The sequence below is a fragment of the Anas acuta genome, chromosome 16 (genome assembly GCF_963932015.1).
Source record: "Anas acuta chromosome 16, bAnaAcu1.1, whole genome shotgun sequence".
NCBI lineage: Eukaryota > Metazoa > Chordata > Aves > Anseriformes > Anatidae > Anas > Anas acuta.
Genome location: NC_088994.1, coordinates 11,510,083 through 11,528,477, shown reverse-complemented (window position 1 = coordinate 11,528,477; position 18,395 = coordinate 11,510,083). Strand labels below are relative to the sequence as shown.

General features: G+C 38.7%; 1 protein-coding gene across 2 annotated transcripts in view; it reads right to left on the bottom strand.

The window, feature by feature from the left end:
• Positions 1-2,167: 2,167 nt before the first annotated feature.
• VAPB (VAMP associated protein B and C) overlaps positions 2,168-18,395 on the bottom strand; it is a 37,197-nt gene continuing 20,969 nt past the window's right edge. The window contains exons 3-6 of one of the 2 annotated variants that reach the window (XM_068700430.1): positions 16,039-16,142; positions 13,830-13,910; positions 12,350-12,403; positions 2,168-9,947 (exon numbers count right to left, since the gene is read on the bottom strand). In XM_068700430.1, coding sequence (XP_068556531.1) covers positions 9,789-9,947; positions 12,350-12,403; positions 13,830-13,910; positions 16,039-16,142 — 398 coding nt within the window. In that variant the 3' untranslated portion in view covers positions 2,168-9,788. Of the gene's footprint in view, positions 9,948-12,120; positions 12,298-12,349; positions 12,404-13,829; positions 13,911-16,038; positions 16,143-18,395 lie in introns of both variants that reach the window. The other variant, XM_068700429.1, reaches the window with a different exon arrangement.

The following is an 18,395-nucleotide window of genomic DNA, read 5'->3' as shown; positions in this document are numbered from 1 at the left end:
TGTTGTCAGCATGTTTGCGTGTTTCAGGCACGATCAGCTATTAATCATGCACATAAACAGTTGTACTTGGTACACAAAGAGGCCAAGCTTGGCTAACTCATCTTCAGTTCCATCTGCAGACAATGGAGAGGGAGACTTCTCCGGGGATTAGTAGGGCAGGCAGAACAGCTCCCTGTTTCTAAGGGTTGCTGTTCTTTGGTGCCTGCTACTGCACGAAGATCCATGGGCAAACGTTTGAAGGACTGGAAGCACGTTTTGGAGAGCAGGGCTTTGTCTCCTTTGGATGCCCTGTTAGGATGCTACGAATCAGGGCAAGCCGGGGTAGCAGAGCTGCATCTCATGTGAGCCATACACACATTTTTTCCCTCAGCAGACCTGTTTGCCATCACTCGTGGCAGCCCCAAGCAAAGGCTACCGTTCCCCAGATCAGCAAAGAGGCGTTTCTGCAGGACCCAGAGATGTCCATGGCAAGAACAGGGAGCAGCTTTGTACTTGGGAGGGTGGGGAAGAGAGGGGAAACGCAATTCCTGCTCTACATTCTTACACACAAAAATGAGATAAATGAGATCTGTGTGCTAATATTTTTTTTTTCATTTACATACCATAGAAATTGTTTAAACTTCGCAAGTGCTCAGCATTGCTACTGCATGATGTAAAAACACCTCAGAGACCACGCATCCTTTCAAAGTGGTGATGGGAATAATGCCATGTAAAAAAGTTACAAAACAACCAAAGACTGGAGCAAGCCCCAGCTCCTCCTGCAGCAGCACTCACCACAGCTCAGCTCCAGGAGCTGGGAACCTGCTTACACCCAGCTCCACCACCCCGCACAGCAGATGGGATGTGCTGACTAAGCTTCCCTATGAAAGCCTCATCAGGAGCCTCTTTGTCCTGTTTCCCCCCCTTTAAGCATACTTCTGAAAAGAAAGCAAAGCCATGAAAATAATATTTGCATAAATATTGCGACTTTTATTGTTCTGTTCACAATTTTTGGAGAAACATTCCTAAATTACACAGTTATTCTCTCAAGAATTTGTGCCTTTTTCCAATTTGAATTTGCCTGGCTCTGATTGCCAGTCAGTGATTCTTGTTTTGCTCTTTTCTAAGATCAAAGAGAGCTGCAGTGTTCAGTATTTTCTCCGCGTGAAGGTACTTGTGCACTGTAATCAAGACATTCTCAATTTTGGTAGATAAACTCAGCCAACCGAGTTCTCTCTCTCTCTAAGGCATTTTCACACTCCACTAGTAATTTTTGAATCTCTTTTTGTACCCAGTCCAATTATGCAGCTTCTCTCTTAAAATGTAAATACCCAAATTGCATCCAAAATCCCCAGCTCTCACAGCTGAGACATACAGAAGTACAATCACCCACTGCTAACTATAATTCAAAACAAGAACACGTCCTTAGTCAGTAGTCTTTCACCCTGGGACTGCACTGGGAGCACATGTGGAGCTCTTACTCACTCTGGTTCTGGGTATGGGTATTTTTGTCACGTTACCATTTTCTCAGTAGAGATTCTGTGTGTATTTTCACCAGCGATATGGAAGCACTGAATTGTATCAGATCCCAGCAGGAGCCTTCTGTGAGCATCCCCATTTCATTACGGTTCTCTTTAAAAGACCACTTCTGAAATGTGTGATTATCACAACACATCAGGCTTTGTAGGGGTGCAGATATTGCAATTGACTTTAATCCCAAAGAAAACTGAAAAACAAAGATAGACTGAAATGACTGCCTTAGATTATGCTCCTTCACTAACATTCGCCTCCTTTCCCATCCCTTCCTTGGGCTGTCAGGCTAACCAGGCACCGTACCCAGCTCATCCTGTCCTGCTTGCCTCTCCTCTCGTTGACATGTAAGAGATGGCCTCAGACACCTCCTGTGGAAGTATTGATGCAGGTTTTCTAGACCTAATGAATTTAATTTATTTTTATATTTTTATTAAGCATTGCTAATGAATGAATTCAGTTCTCTTACCTCATCACCAGCAGTTTCACCACCTGCATCTAGTAATGGTCCTCATCCTACTGCAAAGATTCCCCCTGTACTTCAGCTCTTACCACCCCCTCCAAGCACTCTGGCTCACTCTTTTCCTTTGGCTATTGCTTTTCTTACTGATTTTCTACACTTCATAACTCATTTCGTGTTGATTACTGTTTCTCTTTATTTTATTTTTACATCTAATTTTCCCCTTCTTTTCATCACTGAATAAAGACGGGCTTTTAGCCATTCTCGATTGCAAAATTGTTGAGTTTTTGGCCATTTACTACCTTTCTCTTAGCAAATGGCCAATCCTATTTCAGTTTTCCATTTAATTTCTTCTTCACTACCACATCTGATGTGAAATTTGCTAAGCTATGGCACCCTTTTGAAGCAGCACTTGCATCCACTAGCAGTTTGCATGGCCACATGCCCAGCAGAATGCAGTCAGGGTTCCACAGAAACCACCAGCTTCTGTGATTCCTTTATCTTTAACCAAGACAAAGCCAAACACTGCCATGTCTAAAGCTGTATTAGAATCTAGGACATAAACAACAAACATTAGTCCTGACCACTGGATTCTATTCAGCTGTAAAATCCGTATCTGCCTTCTTACTGTACCTTATGAAGAAAAACCAAGCTCACACAGATGCACTGGCAGGTTGGTACCAGCTGAAAAACAACAACGGGCACGTCTTAAAAAAATCTCGCCCTCAACTTCTAATGTTATACTTTTCAAGTTTTATCACTTTTAACTATCCCCCAAAAAGAGAAAATAAAGACATTTCAAACATTCTGAATACATTGACTAGCTTCCTACACTAGGTCTACACATGGAAGTCTTTCGTACCTTCTTTAGCACATGAGCTACTCAGACACGTTGCCTTTCTGATTTTCTGCTTCTGTAGCAGGCACAAGGATTTAAAGCACGAGCTCAGTTTTCTGGGCAAACTTAGACTTGGGTCTGTTCTCCTGATTTTCCAGTTAGCCACTTTCATGTCCCCTCTGTTTCAAATGCTCCAGGATGTATTTTGCATTTTAACTTCCCAAATGATTCTTAAAATGAAACACACTGAAGTTTTAGAACGCTTCTGGATAAATCAATAGCACTGAGTTAATGCTCCATTTGATAAACAATCCGCACTGAAAAGTCTCTTATTGACTGTTAACAGATGTGCTGCAGTGAAGCAGCAGAGAAAAGATGGAGCCTGAAAGATGGTTGACAGGACACATAGTGCTATGCTACCTAGAATTAGAAGAGGGATGAGCAACCTTGATCACAAAGGAAGCAGATGGGTGAGTTGTAACCCGGGGCAGGAGGCGGCACCTGGGAGCAGCCAGATGCATCAGGGACTGCTCCACCAGGCAGCCTGCAAGCAGCCACCAAGGGCTGCTGTGGGCCAGAAGTCTGGGACACGCAGGGAAGGTCACAGGGAAGAGCAAGACTGGAAGAGGAGCCATGGGAAGAAAGAGATGGACAATGAAAGAGGCTGGGCTGAACACCAGTGCCTTTGCCAAGGAGCAGTGCGGGAACGAGGATGACTTGGTTGAACCAAGGGGCTAGGGACTGGACTGATCTGACAGCTCGGGCAGAATACGTCAGAAAAGAAACTGGGCAGGAGAGGCTGCAGCTGTCACAGGAACACTTTTCTGGGCTCAGAACTGCAGCAAAAATTCCTGGCTCCAGGCATATTTCTGTGTGGCCTGCCAGTGACACGTGTGCCCAGGAGCTGCTGCTTCAGCTCGGGCCGTTACTCACCGCTAGATCAGATGCTTGGGTTGAGAATGGGTGTCTGTGCACAGGGTGCAAAGGAGCCGATCCTGACATACATGTGGGTTATCCGTAATGCTGTAACACCATTTTTTAAGGCGACCTTTCAAAACTCCAATTACATGTGTTTTAAGAGAACTTAATGTTATGCAGGGTCAGGCACATGATGCTGGGCAGCTTTAGACACCTTCTGGTCCACCTAAGCTCGCGTTTTGAGTGGATGCTGAAGGCTTGATCAGATACTGTGAGGTACTCACACCGAGCAGACTAACAGTGCACATGCACACTTGGTTTTGCCATTTCCTAACTTCTGAGTGCTTGACTTTGTACAGGCTTAATAAAGTTCTTTTAAAAGTAGTTGTGTGTGGATAATTACGTGTGGGAATTCTGCCAACTCAAACAGGAGGGAGCTCAGGAGGCTCTTCTGGTCTTGTGAGTTTCTCCACTGAAGAAAAAGATTTGATTAAAAAAATGAAGTACAGCTAAACTGGGGACAATGCTTTACTGCAGGCTGTTCTTCAGTTCTTCATAGGCACTTCAAAAGCTTGAAAAAAAAATCACAAAATTAGGAACTTATTAAATAAGAATGAAATGTACCGATGTAGAAACATAAACAGAAATGCCAGATGTATAATGTCAACTTGTAATATGCAGCTTCAATTAATTCTTCTTAATTCATTTGTTTTCTTAACTTCTTTTGTTTTGCCATCTGGAAAAGGCCATTCTCCAATGACAGATCATACGAGAAAAGATCCAAAGTTCAAGTTTGCTTCAAGGAAAAGCAGCCTTGTTTCTGTACTCATAGACTAGAGAGCTCCTTTTTGTGGTCTTCACTCATGCAAATGCTTCAGGACAGACTTAGGCCTGGACAGGGAGGCAAAACATCTACATGGAAATGTAGTAACACCATTCAAACTTTTACTCTTCAAAGTAAAAATGCGAAAGCAGCTCTGTAAAAGGAAATGAAGCCATGGGAAATGGAGGAGTTAACAACAGGCATCCACTCAGTTTGGAAGTGCAAATGCACACTTATTAGGGACTTCTGGCCAGCTCTTACTTGTGTTATTTTAAAAAACAACCTACATTTATCCAGTAAAAGAAAAATCAACCCATTAATAAAACAGACATATTTTATAGTTTAGCAGATTTGAGTAGTGGAAATACACAATTACTTTGTTCTCTGAAGCTAATGAAAACAAAAGGCAGCAGTACAATGCACAGTGTCACTTTAGCACTGACACCCATTAGACAAAGTGATTCAGTATACATGAAGCTGTCAGCATAGTATAAAGAAATCTTAGCTGGACATGTTCAAAGGATCTGCATTGCCCTGCTTTAACAATAAATCCCTCTATTTATCTAACTGCAACAGATGATTTATACTGGCATTGTAGCCCATCGTCATCTTTTAATCAAGTCAATCTACAGAACAGCTAGGTTTCACTCTATACAAGCAAGCAAAGCACCCCTGCCCAGTAGATGCTTTTCTTTCTAAAATGCCTACACATTGATTTATACTTATATTTTCTGAACAGTAAATTAAATTTGTAGATATGTATCCGATTATAGGGAAAACTAACTTCCACATATGGTATTGAACTGATCTCACTCCTATACAGATTACTTTTTTTTTTTATGAGTTTCTGAATCAAAAAAATCTCAAATATGTACACTGCAATTCACTCACCACCTGTCCTTTCTCAACTTGCTCACTTGAGCATCTAAGTAATGGATGCTAACCCATTTTCAGACAGAATTAGGAAGCAGCTCTAACCCCAAGCTGCTTTAGTGCTGCTGAGTACTACTGCAGCTGTAGCACAGCCACAACAAACACGAGGTTCAGAAGACTTGTTTTATGCATTCTTAAATTTCAAACAGAGGCCTTTTTGGTTGTTTTTTCTTAGTTGCTTTATAAAGCAAACAGAATGTGGGATATGATGTTTCAGGACATTATGTAAAGCAAAATAAGAATAGTTTGAGAACTTATGAATTCCACAGTTAGGTTGCTATTGTGCCCAACAATTAAGGGGATGTTCCAATTAGGATATGAAAATGAAACCCTTTTGCTAAAAAAGAGTTCTCTTGCATTAGGTGACAGCAATATCAAGTATCTTCAGACACTAAAAATCCATTTTTTGTGTGCCCACCACTATGTAAATGTGCTGACTGCTAAATCAAGATTATAATAAGAATTGCAAGCGTACATGTGCAGCAACTAGACACCCTTAATAATTTATTGGTGAGAAGAAATTCTAGCAATTTGTGAAGCGAGTTTCCAACTTTATCCCATTACCAGCATTTTGGTAAAAAGTTAACATGGAATACCATTACCAAGCTATTACAATCCTGTATTTTTAGAAAATTACATTATGGTACATCAATCCCTCTCGACATGACATCCACGGTATTAACTTTCTCTGTGATCCCTAGGGCTATTTAACAACAGCTTGAAACCGGGGGCCCAGCCTGCATATGCATTGCCATAGCTGTGCATTCACACTCAGCGACTGCTAATGCAGAGCAATAATTGTGATCATTCATGCACAGAACATTTACTTTAAGATGTGATTTTAACTATTTTCACAGTTATTTTTTCAATCATTTCTCAGTACTAGACTTCAAGCCCTTTTAGCCATCTGTTTGTGCTGTGGACCCAAAGAGTGCGGTCAGGAGTGTGAAGCTCCACAAAGCAGAGACCCAAGCAACTTCTACCGGCTTCTCGAAAATTAACAGTAAACCTAAAAGAACAGTACGGACAACAACTAGATTAGAAGTAATAACTTGGTTTCTCCTATCATTTTTCCAATATCTGGTGTTGTGCAAAGACACCAGACAATAATCCTATTTATAAGCTGTGTGTCATGCATAACTTCCTGAGATCTACAACGCCCTCCAGAAGAATTCATTTTCTATGAATACTTCAGGAAAGCATTTCTGATGTCATCAAATAAAGGATGGTTTGTAAGAGAACAAAGTGGCTTTAGAACATCCATCCAATATAGAAATTATTTTTGCAATATATCCACAAGCTGGCTTTTTATGAGCCTTCGCAAGAAAAAATATTTTTAGTTTTATTTCTGTTGCATATGAACGAAGGGCCTGGTCAAACAGACAGGCAATACGGACTCCACCGAACAGTCATTTTATTTTAAGCCCAGCAAAAGCAAAGCACTATCAATACAATTCAGAGCTACTGCCTGCTTAGGCTGTTGTCAAAAATGGCTAGGAAAAGACCTCAAACTTTTTTTTTTTAGAATTCCAAAATATAAAAAGTTAAATTTATGTTTTGGACTGATAATGGGAGCCTGCTCCTATTGCAGACTACGGTTGTTATCAACAGATCCTTACCTACCTAATGTCCCTCGTGTGTTGGTCTCTGTGCCTTTGTAAGGCACCAAGCAGAGCATGAGAGCATTCTTTTTGCTGGACTTCTTTGCAATCCTGGAGCGCAAACAGAAACAGCTTTGCTCACAAATGACTTGAAGCTCCAAATTGTCACAGATCACTGAGAAGTGTGACTATTGAACACTGGAAGGAGGACAGACATTCTGCTGACTTTCCACTTCATCTGGGAGCTGCCCATGCCAAACCAACTTCAGCAGCTAACTGTGTGTAAAATTTGCCTGGCGCGTTATTAGATACACTCACAAGGGACCAGTTTAACGCTTCGATCCCTCTGCCCTGCAAAGACAGCAAATTTCTTTTAAACACTTTTTTGAGGGTGTTTTTCAGCAGAACAAAGGACTCCAAAACAAGTTTATACCTTTTCTTAAAAAAAAAATAAATAATAAAAAATAAAAGCAAATTAGGAATTTACCTGTTTTGATAACATTCTTAGCTAGGTAAATATGCTTACAGCCCCTTTAAAAGTACTGGGTAGTCCAGTCTCCCTTCAGCGCACATTTTCTCAAATACATTCTTCAAAACCACGAAAACTAATTTTGCACCACTTACATCACTTTTCTGTCTGAAAGGGTTCTTTTACCATGTTTCCTGGGAAAGTTTTCATTAGCTTCTATAGCCCAGAAAGCATCTTTTTCTTGATCGGTTCTGCCCAATTTGTCACACTGAACTTGCGGCTTCGTTCTTTCCAGCTCATCTCCCACTTCCCTGGCCTTTGCAGGCACACCTTAATTGCTTCGCCCCTTTCATCCCGAGCGGACAAGAAGGCACTAACACTTTAAAGGAATAAAGACAGACCTCTTGTTTCTGTTGGGTCTCCTAAAGGTACTTCCAGAGTTGTGTTCCTGAGCTGAACACACCAGCTAGCATTCCCTCCCCGAGTCCATTTTCTTATTAAAGCTCAGATAAAATTTCACTTATTTGCACTTGCAAAACAAGAAACTGTTGAGAAACAAATATAAAGGTCAATGATGTAGGAAGAGTGTAGTAGACAGCCTGCCACCCAAACACCTTTCTCAAGGAAACACAGGAATAACGCAGGAATGGAGGAAGCCATTTCTTACAGATGTATCATAATCCTGAAGGGTGTTACAAAAATTTTGTCAGCAACAGTTTCTGAACCTAGCATCTAGGATTACACAAGAATTCACTTGCTCAAAACCTATTTCAACTATTGAAGTCCAACACAGAGTTTATGTTTTTTGTAATACAAGTATGCTTAGAAACAAAATTACCTTAGCTTCACTTTCAATACGCTATCAAGTGTCTTGACTACTGAATCCAACTAAGCTGACAAACGAGGAGTTATGCAGTACCTCAGCAGTCAGCACAGTTACTGCGAACACATTTCACGGTAAATCAGTAAAGCATGCTCAGGATGGGGCTGTTCAGACCGATTTTAAAATTAGGCTGGAAAAAAAAAATAAATTCCTGAAACATGGCTGCTAGTTTCCTTATGCCATAAACAAACTTCAGTTGACAGAGAACATTGTTCCCCCCCGAAACTGAGAACATGACAAAAGTAACAAAAGAAACATTAATTTGGGGGCTTTATTTAATTCCTTTTTTCTTTTCTTTTTTTTTTTTTTTTTTTTTTTTAGATGCTACATCATCAAACAGGATTGGTCTTTTTACGGCATAGGACTAGTTTACTACTAATATTTTTTCCCCTAGATAGACTTATTTACATACAAAAACAGTTTCCTGACCACTGTTTCTCCAATGCTTGGATGATCAAAACTCCCAACAATTTACGTGTAGTGCCCAAAACACCAGGAGGCAGAAGAATCTCGCATCACTACAGCAGCAGTTTTTTAGCTCTAGTCACTGGCTTTAGAACAGGTGTCTTTTCATACCATATAGTATTAGTCAATTTTGTGACAGTAAGGAAACATGAGATGAAATACATTAAATAAGTTAAATATGCATTAAACATCTCTGAATAACATTTTAATTCAACTAAATGAACCAACAGCAATGTAGCTTGGTCCCTTCATGAGAACAAGGCATTGACCTTTATTCCAAACGAGCGTCATACCAGTCAATATACGCCTCTTAATGATGCCTAGCACATTCAGCATTGCCACATACAATTCTTCTCAGCTTCTCACTATTCATTTAAGTGCCAAGAAATTGGTAACTTGCACAGAGTTGAAGACACTGACAGAAACTGTTAAATTTATGAGCAGAATGGTGGATTAACGTATTTTACAGAAGTTATCAACACCTCCTGCCTAACCCAGCTCCAAACATCCAATAGGGCCAGCTCCAGCAGTGGAGGAATAGTTTTTTCTATTTTCCTTTTTTTTCTCCCTTTTTTTAAAAAGAGGTAATTCAGCAACATGTACCAGGGTCTAAGAATGTTTAAAATGACATATACAATATTCCATTGTAGTGTTAAATCATGATTTTCTTCCTGCCTTCATCACTGAAGATTATTCTCTTTCATTCACTCATTCATTGTACATTTTAAACTTTCTAGATTATGTTACATAATATTTGTGCAGGGGTAATTTAAAGGCAAGACCTGTGAGATGTCATACATTAATTTTTTTTAAACATTGTTATGAATAAATTTAATCCAATGATATGGCAGAACCATCAAATCAATTTACAATTTCCAGCATGCTGCCTCTACAAGGCTATTTTTCCTATAATTACACCAAAGACAAAGAACAAAACCACCAAAGCGAGTATTCTGGAGCTGAACCCTTCATCCTTGACAGCAGCTGCAGAAGCAGATATTGGGTTGTTTGTCTGGGGTGCCTTCCTCATCCGAAGTCCATCTTCTTCCTGCAGGAAGATAAATTGCTTACTTCTACTGGAAAAAAAAGTTTTAATTATTCACATTGTATTTATTTTAGGTGTGAATAATAAAATAGGGGAGCACTAATTTACAGCTTATTTAGAGTTCCATGCACTAGATAACCCTAAGGAGAGGAGATCTCTGTCTGCTTTGCTGGCAGAGAAAAAAAAATACATTCTCTTCAAGTTTTCTCCTATGAAAGGCAATAAATAAGCCCTAAGTAAGGCTAAGGTAATAGAGGAAGCAATGAGGAAGCCTGCAAGAACACTTGTCTGAAGTCTGGAGACAGGTCCAGAGCATTAAGAGCAATGATGAAGGGAATGGCATGAAGACGCTCGTCTTGCTCTGTAAAACCGAGTATAATGCTGTTGGGGAAAATGTTTTAAAATATAACTCACTAAGACAGGTTGTGAAAAATACGTAGCTTTAAGGGAATTATATTCATCGTTGCCCTAGTGAGATTTCACAAGCAAATTTTTGCCAGCACTTTAAAACTATTTCCTCCACCATAGTAATACTGAAGTTTTGTCACAGAACTAATGTTAACTATTAGGATGCTCTTTTGACATGAATTTGACAGCTTTCTTGATTGAAAGATGCATGGTACAACACTGAAAGATGCATGGTACAACACTTAGTAACATCACAACACCAGATACTATCATTTCAAGTGGAGACAATGCCCTACACTTCTTGATCTAAAGTGTTGTGCAGCACAGCTGGGTGTTAGCGCGCTCCATTCCACACACACATCACTTTAGGAGCTGGTAAAAAGCAAGGCTTTGTGACCTAACTGGTATACAGCTGAAGCAATAGTGTTAAGCTTTTTTATGTGACACACTATGAGAGTGCAAAAAGTATAAGCTATTGAAGCAAAAGCCTCCAGTCTACACATAAAAAAACGCTCTAGAAATAAAATTGTAATAAAAGTTACTGCAGCCCTAAAAACTGACAGGTAAGAGGAATTCAAAACGCTTTGTCTATGTGAGTGGTTTTCCACTTTTGAATTCAAAGGGGGCAGCTCATTTTCTTCAGGAAAATTAAAAAAAAAAATAAAAATCACAGACTACCTGATATCTCATTGCTGCTACAAAACTGGATGGGAACAACTGACTTTTTTTTTTAATTAAAAAAAATAAGATATTGTTTAACTAAATGGTAATTTTACTGCTAGAAAGCAAAACTTTAAATTTTAACTTTTCTTTTTAAATATTTAAACATCTTGAGCAAGATCTAGTCTGACACTGGCAGCATTTGGTGGCTGGTGGTAATTTAACATTGTTTTCTGACCTTTTACAGATGTTCCTAACACTTCACTAAAGGGAACAGAGATCACAGTTTTAAGATGTTACCAAAGGTGTGAGCTCCCATACAGGATTTACTCAAGACTGACTTGTAAAAAAAAAATACAATTAGAATTCATAGTACTGGGAGACACTGGAAAAGCTAAGCGTATGTCTCAGCTGTACATGTATGCTATTTCTATAAGCAAAACAAAATTGTTTTACAAATGTTTAAATAATTTCTTCATGCACCAGCCAGCCATGCAGCATCAGAGCTGACAGAAGAGTTCCTTTCACTTATGTCCAGTACTCACAGATTTCAAGTTTTTATTGGTACTGTTATCTATGAAACTAGACATTTATAATAAATGAAACTACTGCCTTTTTTTTTTTTTTTCCCAGCATGGTGATAAAGCCTTCTGTTTGGTTTCACAGTGATGTGCTGGATATGACAGGAAGCATATTTCCTTTTCATTTGTGTTACTTTGGTCATTTCAACTAACGTTATAGGTGCAATTACTTAAAACTTAATATTAGTACAACATTGCCCTCAAGCTCCCATCAGTTTGAGAGAACAGGACCAACACTAAATGCTGATTTCAGACTCAGGAAATTAGATGGGAAAAGAAAAAACAAAAGAATGAATTTATTACTTTGGGTTGCTATCCAATCAGTTTCTGACTGCATGAGTTGCAATATTCCTTTTGAAGGAACCACAGATTTCAACACTTTTTTATGATTGTACAGGGAGAAACCTACATTCTTTTAATTGACAGACAACAATAAAATATTATGCTAAAAAGAAGTAACCAAGCCTTTCAGTTTGAATTCTATATTTCGAAAAAGGGGTAAACCTGGAAAAAAAAAATCTCTTTACCTTAAACTGTTTATTCTCCTCCCGTAACCTCTGAACTTCTACTTGAAGCCTCTTATATTCTTCCATTACTTTCTTAACTTCAGAGTCATCCAAAGAAGAACTTATTGATTTAGACATTACAGAGGAATCTGTCTTTGTTGCAGTTGTGGATACAATTTTATTTATTTCTATGTCATGCTGTTAAAAAAGGATAGAGTGATTTTTGGTTAGTTAACGCCACACCACAAACCTGATACTTTGGAGGAGAATCAGGTAAAATTTTCTGTGCACACTTGCAACGTGCCTGTATCAAAAGAAATAAGCAACATTTTTCTTTCTGCAAGCTTCACTTCCCCTTCCTGTTTTTCCACAGAAAACACCAGATCAGCAGCTATAAGTGCACACAGAATGACCCCTGGTTTTCAGTCCTGTAAAAAAGGAAATATGTCCCACCATGTCCCACAGTAAGAAAAGGAACTTGAATTATTTGCTCACACACTGCTTATGGAGTCCTCGTGCTCCCCTCGCCTTTCCCTCTCCAAGCACAACACCAGCAGCTATCCAAGAGCCAGTCTATTGCTAGGCAGCACCCAGCTGCTCTGCTGCAGTTCTCTCTTCGCTCCCCATAGCTATCATCTCTCCACCTTTCTGTTTTTCTATGGTGATTGAGGAACTTTTAGCCCAAGTTAGGAAAGAGAAGCTGCAAAGCTCCAAAGCCCCCTCCTTCTCCTGGCTTTGGATCCTCTCTGTTCCTCTCTGGTGCAACAGGCTCAGCTCTAACAAGAGCAAACTGCTCTCTCCCCACCCAAACTGCCCCCAAAGTTTTAACATGAAGCTTTTATTTATAAAGTCAGAAGAACTTGTTAGTACTTGTGCTTTATTTTGCTCTAATAAATTTTAGGCACTATAGAAAAAAAAAATTCTCTCTTGTCACACCTCTAAATGGGAAACGCAGAAAGCACCCTGGCCCAATACAGAAGCACCTACTTTTAGAGCAGGTGTTCACTCTTTGGAGCAGGTAGAGAAGACAGTGAGACCACAACAGTGCAATTTTAACAACGCGTAATTGTAATCACAAGCTGCCCAGTGCAATATATAGTGCTTGTGCCTTCAGTATCTGTGTATTAGGAAACACTCCTCAGTTTACTCAGCCTATTACCAGCTCTATGCTTAATACTACACACTTCCTTCAGAAATTGATCAGTGTTCATAGCTCTAACAAACAAAGGATCCTACAATATTATAGCTGCTTATTGCAACGTAACCCCTAACTGCATTTTTTAATCTTCCTTACTAGGTGTATACCAACTTACTTGCAAAAACCAGTGTCGTATCAAGGAAGCAAAAGGGGAGTGCTGGACAGGCAAATTTGTATTGTTCACAGCTATTAAGCTCGGAGCTTACGTGGAAGCACTAATGAACATCAATCAGCTTTTGTTTTGTTTTAATATTTTTATCCTATGTGATCTCATTCAATGAAGAAAGATCAACTCAAAGATTTCCTTATGGTTGTGTTGCATTCATGTTGCTCAAGTTAGCTGCTAGTAATATTAAGTATCACTAGGATTTGAAAACATAAAATAAAACCATTTAAAACAGGGATGCCATCCAGACGGTGAAACAGAGGGTTCTGTCTTTTGCTTATATAGCTGTCTGTATAAACATGCCATTTTACATGATTTACTGTGGTATTAAGTTAAGTCACACAATATGCAGCTGAAAATACTCACAGGCTTATCATTTTCCGCTGGTAGCTCAAACACACACCTAAGTTTCGAATCCATGAGTTCCTCTGGTTTTGCCTCTTTCCACTGTAATAATTTAATATTAAACAGAGTATAATAAGACACATGGAAAATGTAGCGTATTGTATAAACAAATCACATCATCTCATGAAAAACTCCACAGGTGTTTATCATGTTACCATTAACCATATACAGGACCAAAAATGAAAATCAAGTACATAATTGAGCAGTAATGTTAAAGACCAGACCAGACATTTTAAAATAAATAATTCTGAATAGTCTGAAACTTTCACAGGTAATTTATGAGTGAACTGGGAAATGTGTAAGAGTAATTAGCATAGACAGGGGGAGCTATGGTCCTGATTTAAAAAAAAAAATAAAAAATAAAAAAAGACAGGAGGGGTATATTTAAAGGAAGAGAATGATATTTTGCACCTGCTTATGTTTCAGCATCAATGCCTAAACAATAACAAATGTACTACAAATCAAAATGGGTAACTCTCCCTCTCATCCTTCTTTGCTCTTCAATTAAAAGAGTCTACCATAATATAATTTCCTTCCAATATTTTTAATAGGGATTAACAGTTATAAATCTATGCTCAATATCAGCCATAACCCTGAACTGAAAAGATTGGTTTGTAGCAGTGATAATAGTAGTGGTAAACAGTGAGAAGTGTCCACATTTTATGTCCTGGGGTGCTCATGCTTCTCCTCACTTTGCCCATACTTCTGGGCCAAGCACGGTATGGCTCAGCACATCTCAAGTAGGTGTCAAATTATGGCTTACCCCTGTGCAACCTGAAGAAGAATTTGACCCATCCTAAATAGCTGAATAGTACTTCAGCTCTTCTGTGGGTGAAGTCAGAATCCTATTTTGAGCTTGTTGGCTGCTGGGGACGTGTTGAAAGCTTTATAGTATTCTAGTAATTTGTCTCACCTGTTTATCCAAAATAGGAAGATACTTGGAGAGTGGTAACAAAACTGAGAAGTGACCAAATGTTACAGGAAAAGAAATGGTATTGGTGTGAGGAGCTCTGGAAAACTGAAAGGACCATCTAGATCCTTAAAAATATTCTTTGCTAGCAGAATAACATTTTAATTTAATGAGTTACTTTATACCATGTAGAGTTAGAAAGAAATGCAGACGGGATTATTCTTCTAGTGATGCAGACATTTCATTACTATTGCTTTTTCTCCCACTGGATCTTATTTTAAGGTCATTAAACAAATACAGTTCCATAAATCTCCTTCTAAAAGGGAAATTCTTAACTCTACAAAGTGCCTCAGCTTTAAAGAGCTGTTCAGAAGACATGTATTGTAAAGACTACCGTAAAAAAAAAAAAAAGATATGCATTCTGAGTTTTTTTTTTTTAAAAGTTAGACATATACATTCAAACATACACAGAGCTGTATACGTTAGAGAATAAAGGACATTTTTTTCTAATTTATTGTTTCTTCAACAATTACTACATGTTCTGTCAAACTAACAAAAGCTAAACCAGAGAAAGCTTCCTTGAAGTAGCAAATATCTCATTGCTATAGGAAAACCACCAGCAGACATACTGCTTTTTTCTTTCTTGGTCACCTTAACATAGCCATCTTATTTCTACATATTTTTGTCCTTCTTTACTTCAGAACTTATATGCTTCTGTTACTCTCATTTGTAATCCATAGAACAAGATCTATAAGGGCAGTTCATTTAAGCCACAACAGTAAGGATAAAGAAAAAAAACAGTATTTGTAAACCATCCTCCCAGTTCCTACTGTGAAAAGGAGCTGCTTAAAGGAAGACTCGAGACAGCGTACAAAGGCATAAAATACAGGAGATGCCACAGAACTGATCCTTAGAATATGTAGCCCAAGTTTGCCTTTTTTAAAAAAAATCATTTTTATATAAAAAAAAAATTTACAACTACTTAGCATGTTTCATGGCTTGGTATCCCATTGCTGACAGGAACCTCTTAAGAAAGCAACCACAGACTGTTGTGCTGTGCTGAAAGACACAGTGCTGACACAAGAATCCTGAGGCTTCAGACAAATACACAAAACCTCACCATGCCCAGAGATGGAAATCTAGTCATGCTTTCAAGGAACATTCCAGTGTTGTCTGCAACAGGCTTTAAGCAATGCGGTAAAATGTCTTAAAAAATATAGAAACAGAATGAAATTAATTAAAATTGACTTCTATACTTACTACTGCTTCCATATCTGAAGTATCAGCTGGAGCAAACATAGACTGAACCATAAACTTGTGTTTACTTTTCTCATTAGGGTCATAGTCAAAAGGCTGTAGCATCACTGCAAGAAAAAAAAAAACACACATTATGTTAACATTGCTTGAATGCATAGTCATGCACTGATGATATAGTTAACAGATTTGAGAAATAAAGACATTAAAATGACTTCAAGTGTTAACTCTCTCTGACCGAAGTAACAGCTGAGATCAGGAACTTCATTCAAAAAAAAAATAAATAAAAAAAGGTAATAGAAACTAACTTCTTCAGTCTGCACAAATTTTTGTCTTGAGAATTTTGGAAATGCTGATCACAATACAATATTCTGTCCACGACTATGGCAATATAGTAGTAGCAATTTAGAGTGAACAGGATAATTTACATATCTTCTGGGACAGAGGGAAAAATTTCTCAAAGAAAGCATCATGTGTTTTCCCTCCATCCCTGGGGCCGAAGTAACAAGCTGGCATTCTGATTAGTTGCACACGGTGTTGTGGATGGTTCAGGAGAAAGGCTGCAGAGGCAGGCAAAGACAAGGATTTTAAACCTTGAGGATTCAGAATGCAAATCTCCTCTACAAAGCAGAAAAATCTCATGATATTTATCAAGTACAGCTACTTCCCTTCCAAGATAAGTTGCTGAAAGCTTGTTAAAAATATAGAGAAAAGTTTATGGCTAAATGAGAAGAACTATGTTCAGGGGGCAAAAAAAAAGGAAATGTTGGGCAGGGGGGAGGGAAGGAATGGTATGGGAAGGGGATGAGTGCCTTAGTTTATTTTTTTATTTTTATTTATTTTAACATATTGGGAACTTTCATGGCTTCTCTTTCAATCACAGTGGTCACTTAGAACCTCTACATTTTGCAAATGACACCTGGATATTTAACACTGATATTAAAAAAACACAGGACTTGCTTTGAGATCAGACAGCACAAAATGTAAAAAATAAGTATTTTATACAAACTTGTTATTAGATATTGCAAAAAGCTGCATACCCTCAAAAAAAAAGATATTTAAAATGACCTTTCGTGAACTGCAATTACTGCTAACATTAAAAGAAATGGTGTAAGGATTAAAAATTCACATTTTATGACCCATAGGCTACTTCAGGCCCTCAATTCAATCACAGTGAACAGTTCGAGAATTGGGATTGCTTTCAAGCAGTAGTGCCATTAACATGTGCTGAAATTCATGTGCTAATTGCAGGGATTTATAGTATACAAGTGATATCCAGAGATCCCATTTATTACAAATGAAGAAAAAACAAACCAATCTGCCCCTTTCAATAAGCAAAATATGCTACACTTGTGCCATCTTTATTATGCACACAGTCTGTGGCCATCAACAACCAAATGACTTTTAAAGCTGCAGGAAAAGCAAGACAGCCAGTTGTCTCAAATATGCTGTGAACATTATTATACATTTTTGACTTGCCTTGCAGTAATCAAATACTAGTCCAAAATAAATATTTGTGTTATTAACAGGCTGCATTTATAACTCCTTTTCCAAACAGAAGCGATTGAACTGTGAAAGCACGGTTATTTCAACATTGCATGACACATCACTGAAAATCAGCAAAATAATTTCTCGTCCCTTTTGTAGCCACCTAGCTGTTGTTTCAAGTCTACACAATGTTGAAGAGCCAACTGGGTTGTCAGAGCTATCCGCTGTTTCTGGAACTCATCCAGACCTGCAGTTTTAACAGTTTGCTTTGCAGAGTGCAACTATAAGCTCATTTGAAAATCATTATTTCCCCAGTGGTAGTGCTGAAGCCGTACTTCAACGCCAAACGAGTGCTGCTCTGAATTCCATTCACCGAATCCTAACAGCAAGCAGCTCGAGAAGGCTCGGCAGTATAAACGTTGTTAGCACTTTATTTTTAGATCAATACACGAAAGCCACATCGACACAAATTATTCAACAAATGTCTTGTAAGCCAGATGGGAAGCTCAAAAATACTTACTTTGTTCAAAAGGCAACCAAAGCATTCAACATTTATTCACGTACTATTGGGGGTTTCTGTGAAAGGGTGCTTCCATGGATCTGCCCTAATTGCCAGAGAAGTGGCTACGGTGAGTGCAGCTCCTTTGCTTTGCCTGGAAATTCCATACCTTGCACGAGAACTACCTGAAAAGGGCACATTCCTACAAAATACCTTATAAAATCAGCCTTCTTAGCTGGTCAGAAGCTTCTGACCAGCTGTCATCAGAAGCCAGTGACCCAACAAAATGACTAACACGAGGTTCAAGTACGCTGGTACCAGCATCCATCAGGACGTGGCTGGGATATGCATCTCTCTGCCCACACTGATGGCCCTA